The sequence below is a fragment of the Haemorhous mexicanus genome, chromosome 7 (assembly GCF_027477595.1).
Source record: "Haemorhous mexicanus isolate bHaeMex1 chromosome 7, bHaeMex1.pri, whole genome shotgun sequence".
NCBI lineage: Eukaryota > Metazoa > Chordata > Aves > Passeriformes > Fringillidae > Haemorhous > Haemorhous mexicanus.
Genome location: NC_082347.1, coordinates 14,170,792 through 14,184,681, shown reverse-complemented (window position 1 = coordinate 14,184,681; position 13,890 = coordinate 14,170,792). Strand labels below are relative to the sequence as shown.

Sequence of the window (13,890 nt, the reverse complement as noted above, 5' to 3'; positions counted from 1 at the left end):
GTGCAGCAACCTAAAGGCTGCTTTGAGGTCCTTGAGTGCAGACAGACATGGTTTGGGTGAACAGAACAATCACCACTGAATCTGAGATTTCCTTTTTGTAGCAAACTTTCAGTCCTGGGGAAAAGGCCAGGGTTAGAGATGGAGGTTCTTCAGGAGCTTGGCATGTTAGGTGTGCTTAGATTTCGTTGTGATCTTTATATTTCCCCTAAAATATGTGTGTTGTATCACCTAGTTTTCTGTCTAAGCACTACCCTACCCCTAACCCAGCACCATGGGTTTCCAGATCACAAGGATGTGGGAGCAGCAGTGTTGAGGCCCTGCTGGGATAGCCTTGGTGTGCCTTTAGCCCCAGTTTTCCTGAAGCTGTAGGCTCTTTGACTCTTTCAACCCTAACCCATATCCCAACCCTAAAAAGGGTTACCTGGAGATTTTCTGCTTGACATTTACTTACAGCTATTTATTCACTTCAAAAGCAAAGAAATTAAAAGGAATGGGAGCGCAGATATCTGAAGATGTGTGCCAAATATTAATACCAAGAAACACACAGAAAATGATACCTGTTTCCAGAAGCACTTTTGCTCTTTGCCAGTAGTGTTCTCTAGAATGTTTCTTTCTCTCTGTTAGTTTTTGTGAATGGTCATTACTGCTTTGCAAAAGTCCTGAGTCTGAAACCCCATTGGCTGTTTGTAACATGGCTCAGGCCCTGGCTATGGAATACAAAAGCCCATTTTTAGGCAAATAATTTGCACATTGAGCTATTGCGGATTTATGACTTGGATTCCTGGCTGCATGGCTGTTCAGGATGCTACGCGGTGTTCTGTGTGCTGGGGTCTCAGTCTGTCCAGCTCTCCAGCTCTGAGAACCTCAGCAGCCACACTCCACCTTTTACATAAACACAGAGCCCTGCTCTTGGAAGAGCTGATCATATGAAGTCTTTTCAGTGTACCTGGCAGAGCTTTCAGTCATCTTTCAAATACAAATTGCTTGCAAAAGAAAGCAGTGCCATTTTCTCCCTGCTGGCTTTCTGAAATGTCATGTTGGGAAAAGCACTTACCACGTCTTTCATATGAGAAGAAAGCTCTCAGTAATGACTGGTATTTCTGAGTCTGTTGCAGCCAGTGCAGCTGTTGAAAATGTCACTGTGTATGGCACAAATGGGGGGCATTTTGGGCAAAACCATGCACTAACTGATTTTGGTATTAGTTGAAATAGAAAAAAAAAACAAGCAATAGAATGTTTGAAGAATAGACAACCTTTGGGATGTAAATGCATAAAATAAGACAAAAATTGAAAAAATAGTTTTATTAGTTCTTGAAGTCATCAGTAAAAATACATTATTCACAATAGTAGCTGGAGATCTATGAATTTTGCAGACTTTGTGATTGATTTTCACATATCTATGAGCAGAATTTTGAGCAATCAGGCTAACAGTAATATTCCTGCATTGAAGTGCTGGAATAATTCTTTGGCAAATTATGTTGAGAGGCTGAAATGTTCCTAATGTTTTCCAAGTAAAGTTTTTACTTTTATTACTGCCTAAACACCTCAGAGTTCAGTTTTTTATCATTTTTTACCAGTTATGATGAAAGTATAAATACTATCTTTTTCTATAATTCAGTGTGACTATGAATAATTCTGGCAATGCGTTGTCTCACATCCCTGCAAGTTTCCTATCTTCATCATTTGGGAGCTTTCCTGAGTTTCTTACAGAGACACTAGCTTTGGTTCTATCTGTCCTTATCTATATTCAGTTTTCTTTTTTTTTCTGTTCTGTTCCTTTACTTCTTCTCTTACATCATATAGTTTTTTTCATTTTTTACCCAGTATTTTTTCTCAGGTTACTGGGTTGTTTTTTTTTTTTTCCTTTGTTAACTTTTGACTTGAGTCTTATGTAAGTGCAAGAACACCTAACATTTCTGCATCCTAATGTTCATGGAATGCTGAACTATAAAATTGCCTTGGGAACTAAGGGGAGACCTAAAGTTAGAACCAGTGATTCGTTTTGGGGTCAATGGTCATTTGTTCATCTCCCATATGTATTTAGAAAAGAACTTCCCAAGAAAACTGCAGGGTCTCAGCTGGGAAAACAGGAAGAATAAAGAACAGAAAATGAAGTTTTCTTGTGTGTCCCTTTTGCTGTGGCTCATCACAGTCTTAATTGTTTCATTTCAAAGGAGTTGCTGTTTTAAATATGTGAACACATATGTGTATATGCATCCACCATCTATAAGCCTTGCAGAGATTGTGTTTTGTGCTTGAAATGTGGTTTAAGCATGGATATGATTTCTGCTTGTGTTTAAGTTGCTGACAGATATGAATAGGGCCATTATGTTAACTGTGGGCATTGCTGGCTTCCTAACTGAACCTTGGAGCACTTGATAGCTTCAGGTGGTTTGTCCTGTCAGCCTGCAAGCACACACTGTGGTGATGCCAGCCACTCTGTGCACCACGTTATTAGTGCTTATTCACCTGAAGAATTTCATCCCTTTCCATTGCTTTCCATCACTGACATCCAGACTTGTATAACTGTACCCCAGTGGCTGCCGAGGACCCCTCTGAGCCTTTGTGAAAGGCTGTTCAGGGATGTGCTGGTACTGGAGCACACAAAACACTGATCAAATGGGTCCTTCACTGAACAAATCATGCTTATTTTCCATGCAGGGAATAAATCACAAGATAGTGGGATTGCAGAGATGGAGGAGCTTCCAGTCCCACACAACATCAAAATAAGTAACATCACGTGTGATTCCTTCAAGATTTCTTGGGACATGGATTCTAAATCCAAGGATCGCATTACTCATTACTTCATCGATCTCAACAAGAAAGAAAACAAGAATTCCAACAAATTCAAACACAAGGTAATTTTCATTTAAAAATCAAGGCACAAATGCTTGATTTTAAACAGATGAATCTCTGTGGTTTATTAACCTTTCAAAGCCAGGCCATGGGAAACAGGAATTGGATATCCAGCAAAGGTGGGTTTTGATTAATCTGATGGAATTTTGGTTTACTCAAAGTACCTTCTCTGTCTCCAGCGTGTGTGCATGTACACACTAATACATTTGTTTCACAGAGAACTGAATATTACCTTTTCTGTTTCATTTGAAAGCATTTTTGGTACCTCTACAATGTAGTGCAAGACTGCCATTTTTATTCCTGACTAGTTCTTTATCATTATTTACAAAATGTGTGTATTCACTGCCTGTCCTTGTTCAGTGACAGACTCCTGAGAGCAATACATATCATTTCAACAGAAGAGCCACAAATTCTAATGCACTTCAGGAAGGCTTCCAGCAATTTCAGTTTGTAGCATTCAGCACTGTGACCTGAATATTCATCTGGCCTCTTTCCTCAAGCCTCTGGTGCAGGAACATATTGAAGGCATTGTAGGCTCTGCAAATGCTTTACCTACCAAATCCAGCAAAATTTACTTTGACCTCAGAACAGTTGAAATTCTGAGATGTCTAGAGAAACATTGAGATAGAACATTGTTCAAATTTAAAAATAATGTTGGCATTGTCTAAAAGATAAATTTTGCCAAGGCACAAATAACTGTCCGAACAAATGTAAGGGCTGAAATTTTCTCAGCACCTAAATAACTCTAGGCTTCTAAGCCAGTGAGATAAACAGAAGATATTCCCACCAATTTCTCTGAGGCTTTTATTGTGAGAGTATTTTTCATAAGATTTCTGTTAATGGCAGGTGTATAATTTTCTTATTTGACCTTTTTTGTTGTTGTTGGTTTTGGTTGGAAGTAACATATGCAGTAAGAGTTAAAAAAAAATCACTTACTATTTCTTGAAATTGAGAATTTTACATATTTGGCCAGGTTGTTGCAGTTGCTAGGAACCGGTGTGTGAAGCACTACTAAACTTAATGTTATAATAGGCATGTATTATGCCCCATTTTTAATTGTAATAGCAAATAAAGTAGGGTACTTTTGCTTTTTTCTTACTCTTACTAATTTTGGACTGAAAGCCTTTGAATTGAAATTCCCATTTTACACTGCAAGAATAAATATACTCTCTAAAATGGGATGGATTCTTTCTAATTTCATTTATTTTATTATTCTATATGTTTTTTCATCCATGTGCTAACTGGTGTATTCTTGGAACATTTATTTTTGTGAAAAGTAGAGCCATCCTAGTAGAGAAAACACCACATACACTTCAGAATCTTTATCACAGTGATGAGACTAGACTTACAATGGAGGGGAGGGGAAAGGATATTGGTAGTATAGTAAAGAAAAGCTATTAGATTTATTTTGTGTTTCTCACCAATTCCCTAGCTTTTTATTGCACAGTAGTGTTTCGTCAAAGGACAAAGGTAATTGATTTTGTAAGAACAGGAGACTAAAATCTGTCGATTGAAATGATGAATAATTTGGATGTCTTGTCAGAATTAATTAGAAATTGATTGCTACTAATTTTGTTAGTGACTTGGTTAAGATTTTTTTGGTGTGACTTTTTTTTGGTGGTTTTGTTCCCAAGCTTGAATGACAGAGATTCAGAGAGGAGAGAGGGTGGAGAATAGTAAAGCACAGCTTGAATACTCCAGCTCTGTACCAGAGCACTTGGGGTTCGCTTTCATGCATCTTTAGTACTAAGCAATTTTTAGCACAACTTCTAGAACGAACTTTGGTTGATAATTGAAGTGCTCAGATTCCAAATGTGTGGTTCAAGATACCAGGTGTTGTTCAAGACAAGCATCCTTCCTCCCTCTAAGGTCAGCCATAGGAGTTTCCCAGCTGAAGCTCAGCAGCAGGAGCTGATAGCCCAGCACTGAATCCTCACAGCAGGGAGCTGATTTCAGTCCCCACCCATCCCCTGGCTTCCTAACAAAGCTTTTGCATAAAGGAGAGGGATAGCACTGCCCTTTCTTCTAGCAGAGCTTTTTTAGAGACAAAACAGTGAGCCCTACAGCCTAGATATAAAACAGAGCATTGGGATTTACTCCTAGGAGCCATCCAGCACCCTGAAAATGCCTGTGCAAGGAGAATTCATCCTCACCTAGCTTACAGGTAGGGTAAAGCACTGCAAGTGGCCATCTCTCTCACAGGTGTTAACACAAGGGACCAGTTCATTTTCTAACTTACACAGAATAATATTAATAATATTAATATTAAGTATCAGTGTGCTCAGGTGACTGTAAGTTACTTGAGATATAGACTTCACCTGATAGATCCATGCTCTACATCAGGAAAGGGAGCTCTTTGTTTTCTTGTGTACCTGGGAATGATTCAACCTTCCAATACTGTTTCTGTTGATAGATATATAAAGTATATTCAGCATACGTATGGTGCATAAAGTTTTATTATTTTTGACTATTGTCATCATCTCTGTGAAGGAGAAGGTTTGTATTGGTACTGGTGTGCAAAGACTAGAATTGCAATAAGATTTTGTCTTCTTTTCAGTTCATTTTGCATACCTCCTCTCTTTTTTAAAATATAGAAATATGATTACTCCCATGAACTAAGAAAATACTCAAATATTTAGCAAAACTGGGACCAGAATCTGGGTGTGCTGAGTTCCCATAATGAGTTCTATGAGATGACCTGGCAAAGGGAAGGGTTACAGGAAATGGGAGAAAGTTAAATACTGAAAGCTGACTCTTTTCCCAAAAAGGAGAGTAGAGTGACTCATACACCTTGCTGCTTAGTTATTCAAAGCTCCCAGGCTGTTCTTAGAAATTATTGCCATCTAGGTACCTTTAGAGCTGTCTGGTGGGTGCTGGTAGTGGAGCGGCCATCTGCCACTCTAGAATCCTGGCTCTCCTTGAGCTGGCACAGTACCTGCTTTGCACTTCTTTGGTGGCTCAGCCAGGAATGAGAGCTGAGCAGAAGAGAGATGAAAGGGAGAAGTAGAGAATCCCCAGATGAACCTCATTGTGAACATTTGAATATTTCTTCTCTAGTGTGGCCTTTAAAAAAATGTGGTGTTTGCTTAGGAAAAAAACAGCAGATTAGAGTTGTGAGAAGCATCACATTGCCACTCCTCTCCAGCTGTGCAAGACATAAAACCCTCAGGTCTGTGGTGATCTGCCTCTTTCTTTTTACCCTTTTTTTTTTTTTTATTTCTGTAGTCTCTTCCTTTTTGGGTTTGGTTAAAAGAGGTAGCTGATGAGGGTAAAGCTTTGACACTTGGGGCAACAAGGCTTTTAATGTTACATGAAAACTGACAAAATTAAAGGGGAAAAAGCCACCACTGGGGTGTGAGCACAGAGATCTGACCCAGGTGGAAGCTGTTTTTACCATAACCCAAGAAGAGGTGACAGGAACACCGATGATGTTAACTGTGGCACCTGCTGACTGCATTAGCAGTAACAGACTCAGTCCAGTGGGATGCCTTCCAGGGTGGTAGCTTTAAATGTCATTTGGTTTTTTTTCTTTGTAATTTTTCTCTACATATTATGAATTGTAGCATGCACGGCTCTCTCCTTTTCAGATAAAGTTTTCATCCAATTTTATTTTATTTAAAGGATAATTGGCAAAAGAGAAATCATGACAACAAAATTTTACCCTGGATTATCACTCAATTACATCAATTCTTGTAATATCCCAAGCTGCTAACTTTACAGTTTCTTAAAACAGAAACTGAAGATAATTTTTTGTTGAAAGGAAAACAAAAGCAGAAAGATCTTTTTCCATAATAGAAGACAAAGGGAAAAAAAATCCTTCAGATCTTGCTTAGAGATCATGATCAGGAAATATCTCCCTTCTGTTCCTTTTTTCCTTTAAAGACTACTATGCTATAGGACTACTATAGTAGTCATCTACCTATAGTCCTAGTATCAGACTGTATATAGGTAGATGATTGTGGACTAGTATTTATAGGTGGACAGTTAAGGATGTCATTTAAAGTGTCCCCTTCACATGGCAGCTGTCTTACTATTCTGTTATTACTGGTGAATATTCAATAATAAATATCGCTCATTCTATCACAGCTCCTCAGGTACACTACAGAGAATCATTGAATTCCATTGTGAGTCCTTTCCCCCACAGTTCTTGCATAAAATGTTCCATTCTTCCATTTTTTCTGTCCTTTGCTGGTCTGCACCAAAGTCTTTGGTACTGTAGAAATCAAGTATTTCAACTACAACAAGCAGCTATTTTTCTTGGTTGCACCCTGGGGCTGTGATATACTGGAAGAGCAAAACAGAGGATCTGAAGGGGCAGTGGAGGGGAAAAGCAGGAGGTTCTGTGATAGGCTTAAGCTGTTTTCTTCTTCTGGCCATTGCTGTACAGAAGGGTATTTTGAAAGATGTGAGCCAGCCATAACTACTCTGCAATGTGTTTAATTTTCTCTGTTGAAATTTAGTTTGGAAGGTAGCAGCAGCAGTGTAGCTGGACTGATTGACAGCAGGAGGAATTTTGTTTGATTACATTGGCCAAAAGAAAACAGTGAGAGCACAAGAATCTCTTAAATTGGGATACCTTTGTTCTCAATAGCATGTCTTTCTTTGTTTGCATATGTAAGCATAAATGACCCTAGAGAGAATTATATATTTGGGCTATATATAATAGTATTACTCTACAGTCGCTTGGAACAAATAATTAATTCTTACATGCAGGTTATCCCCATGCCTCTTAGAACAGGCCTTACACCACGGTCCTTTGTCACTGCTCACCTTGCTGCACCAACAAACTGTGGGAAGTAACTCGAGTTTGCAGAGGAGAGCCAGGGCTGGGGACTACACTGCCAAAGCAGTGAAGGAAAAGGTGGCAGATTGGTTTGGTTTCACTGCTGACTTTTGTGTCCTTTGGTGTTTTGTTTGTGGCAGGATGTGCCCACCAAGCTGGTGGCCAAGGCTGTTCCCCTGCCCATGACGGTGCGCGGGCACTGGTTCCTGAGCCCCCGGACAGAGTACACGGTGGCGGTGCAGACGGCCTCCAAGCAGGTCGATGGCGATTACGTCGTGTCCGAGTGGAGCGAAATCATCGAGTTTTGCACTGCAGGTAACAGCTGAGGGATCCTGTTCACAGGCTGGAGTCAATTAGTGCTGCCACACTGGGCTGGTCACCTGCCAGTGTCAGCTGTGCTGGTGCCCTTAAATAGTCACCCCTGAAAACTGGAATTCACACTTTAGGCTTTGTATGTGCCGAGGTTTGGCATGTAAAGCAGAGGCAGCTGGACTGCCCTTTCCTTGTGCAATAGCTTAGCTCTCCCAAAGTGCTGTGCCTGGCACCACTGCTTGTCCCAGGCTAGGAAAGGGCCACTTGTGTGCCTGTCACTGGCTACCAGCACTTGTGGGGTCAGGTAGAATGGCAGCTCTCTGACAGCTTAAAACACTCTGCTGCTCTGCCTTCTCTGCATGCTGCAAAGCCTCAGCACCATCAACACCCCATCTCGAGAGTCACTTTGGCCTGTCTTTGATTTAAAAGGCTTCCTTTGGATGAACAGGACTTGCTGTCACTTTGTAAACCTGTGTGAAAGCTGAGGACTGAGGCAAGCTCAGTATGAATCCTGTGTTGGTTGGGAAGCCATTTAAGCTGGGTCCTAAGCAAGCTTTGTTAGTACTGCCATTGGTTATTGGCTCACTACCAGGTATTTTGTAGCAAATAGTTTATCAACTGGTATGAGCCAGAGAGGGCAGTCCTGAGCTCCTCTGCAGTCCTGAGCTGCACTGCAGTCCCAAATACAGGGAAACCAGCCCTAACATAGGAAATCCTGAACTGAAAGTTGCTGCAGGCTTGCAGAGTCTTCATGAGGAAGGAGTGGGGAGAATCACAAACACCTTCTCCTGCCATTTGATTTGCTTGTTGCCACTGTTGAAAACTGGGGTATGATGCGATGTATATTACCAAGGCTCTGTTCCTAGTTTTCAGCCTGCATGTCTGTGACTTCTGGAGAGTGTTGTGGTTTTTCCTGACCCCTGTACTAGCAGTTTGTCTTTCCTTTCCAGATTATTCAAAAGTTCACCTAACACAGCTATTGGAAAAAGCTGAAGTGATTGCAGGCCGTATGCTTAAACTGTCTGTTTTTTATCGGAATCAGCACAAAGAATACTTTGATTATATCAGGTAAGGAACTAAACATATTCAAAGTCCTTTGGCAAATTAAAGGAGTAATGAAAATAAGTAAATAGAGACAGCTGTGCTGAAGCTGGAGCAGAATGCCTGTATGCTTTATAGCCCATTCAGAGGAAGGCAAAGAATAAAACACAACTCGTTTCTTTCACCTTGCTTAACTCAGCACCTCCATTAGGCAATAAAAGTCTGTTTTGAAGCAGAAGCTGAGGTACTCATAGGGACTCCAGCCTGATTAAAGCATCTGTAATCATAACAGAGAGTTTAGTAGCTAAATGTTTCCATTGCACTGAGAAATTACTAGTGAGGTGACTGACAGGAGGAGTGTAGAATCGTGTGCACAGGCATGTGCCTGCGTATAAGAGTTCCATCTCAAATATTTGCTCTCCCATGTACAACCATCCTATTTCCATGCTCAAATGCAGTTATACAGACTCTGCAATCTGAATGTTAATTTATAAACCATGAGGGGAGGGAGAGGGCATTATGTTTAGACAGTGTTAAACCACCATGCTTCAGCTGGAATGAAAAAACAGGATAGCTGGAGGTAGGTTCCCAGTTCTGCCAGAGACCCAGTGTGCCCTCCAGACATGGTGGGAAGGATCAGGATAAGAGAAAAGCAGACTTTTTGATAGAAGGAGTCAAAGCTTGTGCTGTATGAGCAGGAACAGCCACACAGAGTAACCTTCTCCTGTTAGAAGAACATGGATGAGAGGTAAGCAGTGTGTTGGAAGGCTGCACCACTGACTGTGCTTCTTTAATATTCATCAGAAGATAGGGTTCCTGCTGGGCCACATAATTTCAGTTTTATTTGTGTCCCACTAGTACCTGCCTAGAATAGAAAGTTTTTAAAACAACTCAAGGCAATCCAGCTTCAAAGAACAGACTCCACTATATTTGGAAACATTCCCACTTGGTAGTCTTGGGTATCTAGTTTATTCCAAGAGTGTATTGGATGTTGCAGAGCATAGGCTTGCTCTTCCCCTTCTGTGTTTTGGAAGGATTATTTTATTGTACATAGCTGCAAAACTCAGTAGAGGTAGAGAATAAATTGCAGTTGTTGAGGTTCTTCGAGGTCCTCACAACCACTGCTGCAATCCTGGGCTGGATACCACAGAAGGGAAATGCCTGTGCTGTTCTGATCCTCACATTGCTTTGTTTCAGCTATGTAATCATAGTACATCTGCCTTTGTGTTCATTAGTGCTGAAAATTGCCTCTGAGGTGCATTTATAGCTGTGGGCTTGGCCTTGTACTGACAAATGTGACTCTGCACTCTATCTGTTCCTCTTCTTCCTGCAAAGTTCTTTCTTGGTTTTTATTCTTTATTGGTTCTTGGACACCAATAGAGATGGGTTTGTTTCCCTCTGTTAGTGAGCTGGAGTGTAAAAGCTGTTTTACCAGGCCAGTGGGAAGCTAAGCTACCAGAACTGGCTGATGGTCACCTCTTGTGATCAAAAATAGACTAATACAGTCACAAGGGCTAATCCTTCCCCAGTACACCTGTCTGTATGTTATGTTAAAAGCCCTAACCACATGCTTCCTGTTAGGGAAAATTCCTTGTCATCCCATGCCTGCATGGTCTCTGGTGTCAGCACACAGCCTGGAAAAGCTCTGGTAGCATTGGCATACAGGCAGCTGCTCCTGGTGCTAAAGCAGCACCAAATGGAGGGGGTTGAGGTGAGCTCAGAAGGAGTGTTTGTGTCACTGCAGCTTACCTGGGCTGGGAGCACCAAAAGCAGCTCAGATCCCCTAAAAGGGCGACTTATAATTAGCCTAATTGGCCACTGGATGTCAGTATCTTGCCACAGAAACGGAACCTACTTTCTCAGAATGAAGCCTGTCTTTTCAGGTTGCCGAGGTTTCAGGGGGTTAGTTAAGCTTTTTCAACGGTTTTTTTTCCCTCTCTTATTCTCCCTAGTACTCTCTTCAGTCATAAAATACTAATTATACCCCCATCCAATCAATGTCTTATGAAATTGGGCTTGAGACAAAAAGTAGGTAGTAGTTGAATGGCTTAGAAAACTTCTGAAATCTATCTTAGAGTAAAATAAAGTTGTGCTGCTGAGAAGATTACAAATAATGAAAAACTAATCACAGCTGGAGATATTACTGAGTTGATTCAGAGCTGGTTTGTAATGTATAGACTGAGTTTGTTTGCTTTGACTGCTACCTCCCACTTTAACCAAGAAAAACCTTCTCCCACACAGCACCATTTTACATGGACCTGTTGCAAGTTAGAAGCAGAGAGAGAACAGTCTTTCTTGGCTATTTTTCCCTTTCCTGAAAGAAGGAAAAAAGAAAACAAAAAAAGTAAAAGCAAAGCAAGAGGGAAATATAAGAATCATAAGAGTCTCCAGCCCCACAGCCTCATGCATATTTAGTCTGTCATGTCAGTGAGTATAAAGACATAGCTCTAAGGGTGCCTAGCAAATATGGTGTTTTGCAGGACCTACAAAAGGGGATGGTTCCCTTTCAGGTATTATGTGGTTGCAGGTGCAGAGGGAGCCAAAGCTGCCACTGGAGCATGTCCAGAGTTGTATGGGGGACAAATACTGGGGAATGCCCTGCTATATGCTATACATAAAATCTCAGGTGCTAAGGAGGGTTAGAAGGGGGTGTTTTGGAGTATTCTCCTAAATTTAGCAGCCTAATGCTGCTGAAAGCAATTTGGGATTTGGGGTTTTAAAAATTCACTTGTTTGTTGTACATTTCTTTTCAGTGGAATAAAATTGAGCTAAGTTAAAAAAAAAAAAAAGTTAGGTTTTTTTTTCCGCTTAGGACTAGTGACTGCAGAAGCTGGATACCAACCAAAACGGAAACTAACCAAATTGCCTAATTCTCTGTGCCCAGCTCTGCACTGATTGAAGTCAGCGGTAGACCAATTAGACTTGAAATGATCATCTGGGAACAAAAAATACTGGCAGACAGGACATTCTTTCCTATAACCCCTCTAAAAACCATCCTTCAGAAATAACTTTCACTGGCGGTGTTCTACATAAACTATATACTGCCTATGCTAAAAATACATATTAACAAACAGTATATTCAGCATATGGAGACTGACTTGCAATTGTCAACATGTGTTTATTGTTAGAAATGTAGTGTAAGTCTGAACAAATCAGCTAATTAAAGATATTTGTGATTTGGGGGCTTTTTTGTTTGTGCTTTTTTTGGCCTGCTTATGATACACAGACAGCTGATAGAGAAAGCAGGCTGGAAAAGCAGATTTTCCCCTTAAACAGGAATTATTCTAGCTCTTCCCAAGTCTGATGACACTTGATTTGCTTGATCCTAAGACCCTGACACTAACCCTGGCTTTCAGTTTAATGGTTTTCCTTTGTGTCCCTTCAGTCCTGTTTCCAAACCGCATGATGTCCTAACTCTCCACTTTTTCTTTGCCATGTGTTACAAAATAAACAATACCAGTCCTTCATTTGTAGAGAGCATCATGGGAATGCTATGCAGCCCTCTGTTAAGGATAACAGTGGCAGCCACGGCTCTCCAATCAGTGGGAAGCTGGAAGGCATCTTCTTTAGCTGCAACACTGAGTTTAACACTGGCAAGCCACCCCAAGATTCACCCTATGGAAGATACAGGTATGAGATTGCAGCTGAAAAACTCTTCAACCCAAATACTAACTTGTACTTTGGAGACTTCTACTGCATGTACACAGCCTACCACTACGTCATCCTCGTGATCGCCCCCGTGGGGTCACCAGGAGATGAGTTCTGTAAGCAGCGCCTTCCCCAGCTAAACATAAAAGATAACAAATTTCTGACCTGCGATGAAGAAGATGGGATCATGGTTTACCATCATGCCCAGGATGTTATTTTGGAAGTAATTTACACTGATCCTGTGGATCTCTCCCTTGGCACAGTTGCTGAAATTACTGGTCACCAACTAATGAGCTTGTCTACTGCAAATGCAAAGAAAGATCCCAGCTGCAAGACCTGCAATATCAGTGTTGGACGTTAAAACTGCCCTCGTTCCTTAGGAGCCTTCAAACCTCTGTTGCCCATTTCCATAGTCAGACAGTTCTGTCGGAAGCATGCACATGCCGCTGTCACCAAAAGCAACTACCAGTCTTCAAAACCTCCAATAGCCTTCTTAGGATCTCTTCTCTCCCTCTTTCCCTTCTGTTCCCCCAATGCTTTAAATGATTAGAAGTCCTGGATTTCTTTCTGGCAACCATTTATACCTAGATGCTGCAAAAATTGTTTCTGTTTCTTGCCAAACATAACAAAATCCTATATAAACTGCTTTAGCAAAATAAAAATAACGGCTTATAAATGGTGTTTAAATATGCATTCATTTTAACTACTGAACAAGTACTGGGATAACTGAACAGCATGAAAGGTTGTAATTGCAGCATGATTTGAATTTCAGAGCCTAGAAATGTCAGCACTTCCAACGTGTTGTTTGACAGTGTTATTTATGTTATTTATATTAGCTAACTGAAAACAGAAACTGTGTCTCGACATAATAAATATAATAGAAAAATATTTTATTTGTACTGTTGTATAAAATATTATACAATCATATAGAATATATAGATTACATTTTAATATCAATTGTATACATGTCATTAAATCATTTTCCCTTATCAAAGATGTAGTTTGTAAACTTCAAATAGCTCTGTATCTGTTCCTGTTGCTCTAGATGACTTTAATTAAAACAGATTTATGAAGACCATTTCTGATTCATAAAAGTTAAGTTATAAATTATTAAATCAATACACTGAAACAACAAACGGCTGCAAAATAAAAAATTCCTTTTTTTAGTGTTCATATTTTTTCCTCCATACTACTTGAAGATGTGTACATCTTCCAAATCATGCCATTACAGACTAGATAAATACAAACAT

The 13,890-nt window shown here is 40.4% G+C and overlaps 1 protein-coding gene across 3 annotated transcripts in view; it reads left to right on the top strand.

The window, feature by feature from the left end:
- PHYHIPL (phytanoyl-CoA 2-hydroxylase interacting protein like) overlaps positions 1 to 13,718 on the top strand; it is a 54,893-nt gene extending 41,175 nt beyond the window's left edge. For all 3 annotated transcript variants that reach the window (XM_059851159.1, XM_059851161.1, XM_059851160.1), the window contains exons 2-5: positions 2,662 to 2,858; positions 7,780 to 7,954; positions 8,902 to 9,019; positions 12,467 to 13,718. In XM_059851159.1, the coding sequence (XP_059707142.1) occupies positions 2,662 to 2,858; positions 7,780 to 7,954; positions 8,902 to 9,019; positions 12,467 to 13,001 (1,025 nt within the window). In that variant the 3' untranslated portion in view covers positions 13,002 to 13,718. The remainder of the gene's footprint in view (positions 1 to 2,661; positions 2,859 to 7,779; positions 7,955 to 8,901; positions 9,020 to 12,466) is intronic.
- Positions 13,719 to 13,890: the final 172 nt, after the last annotated feature.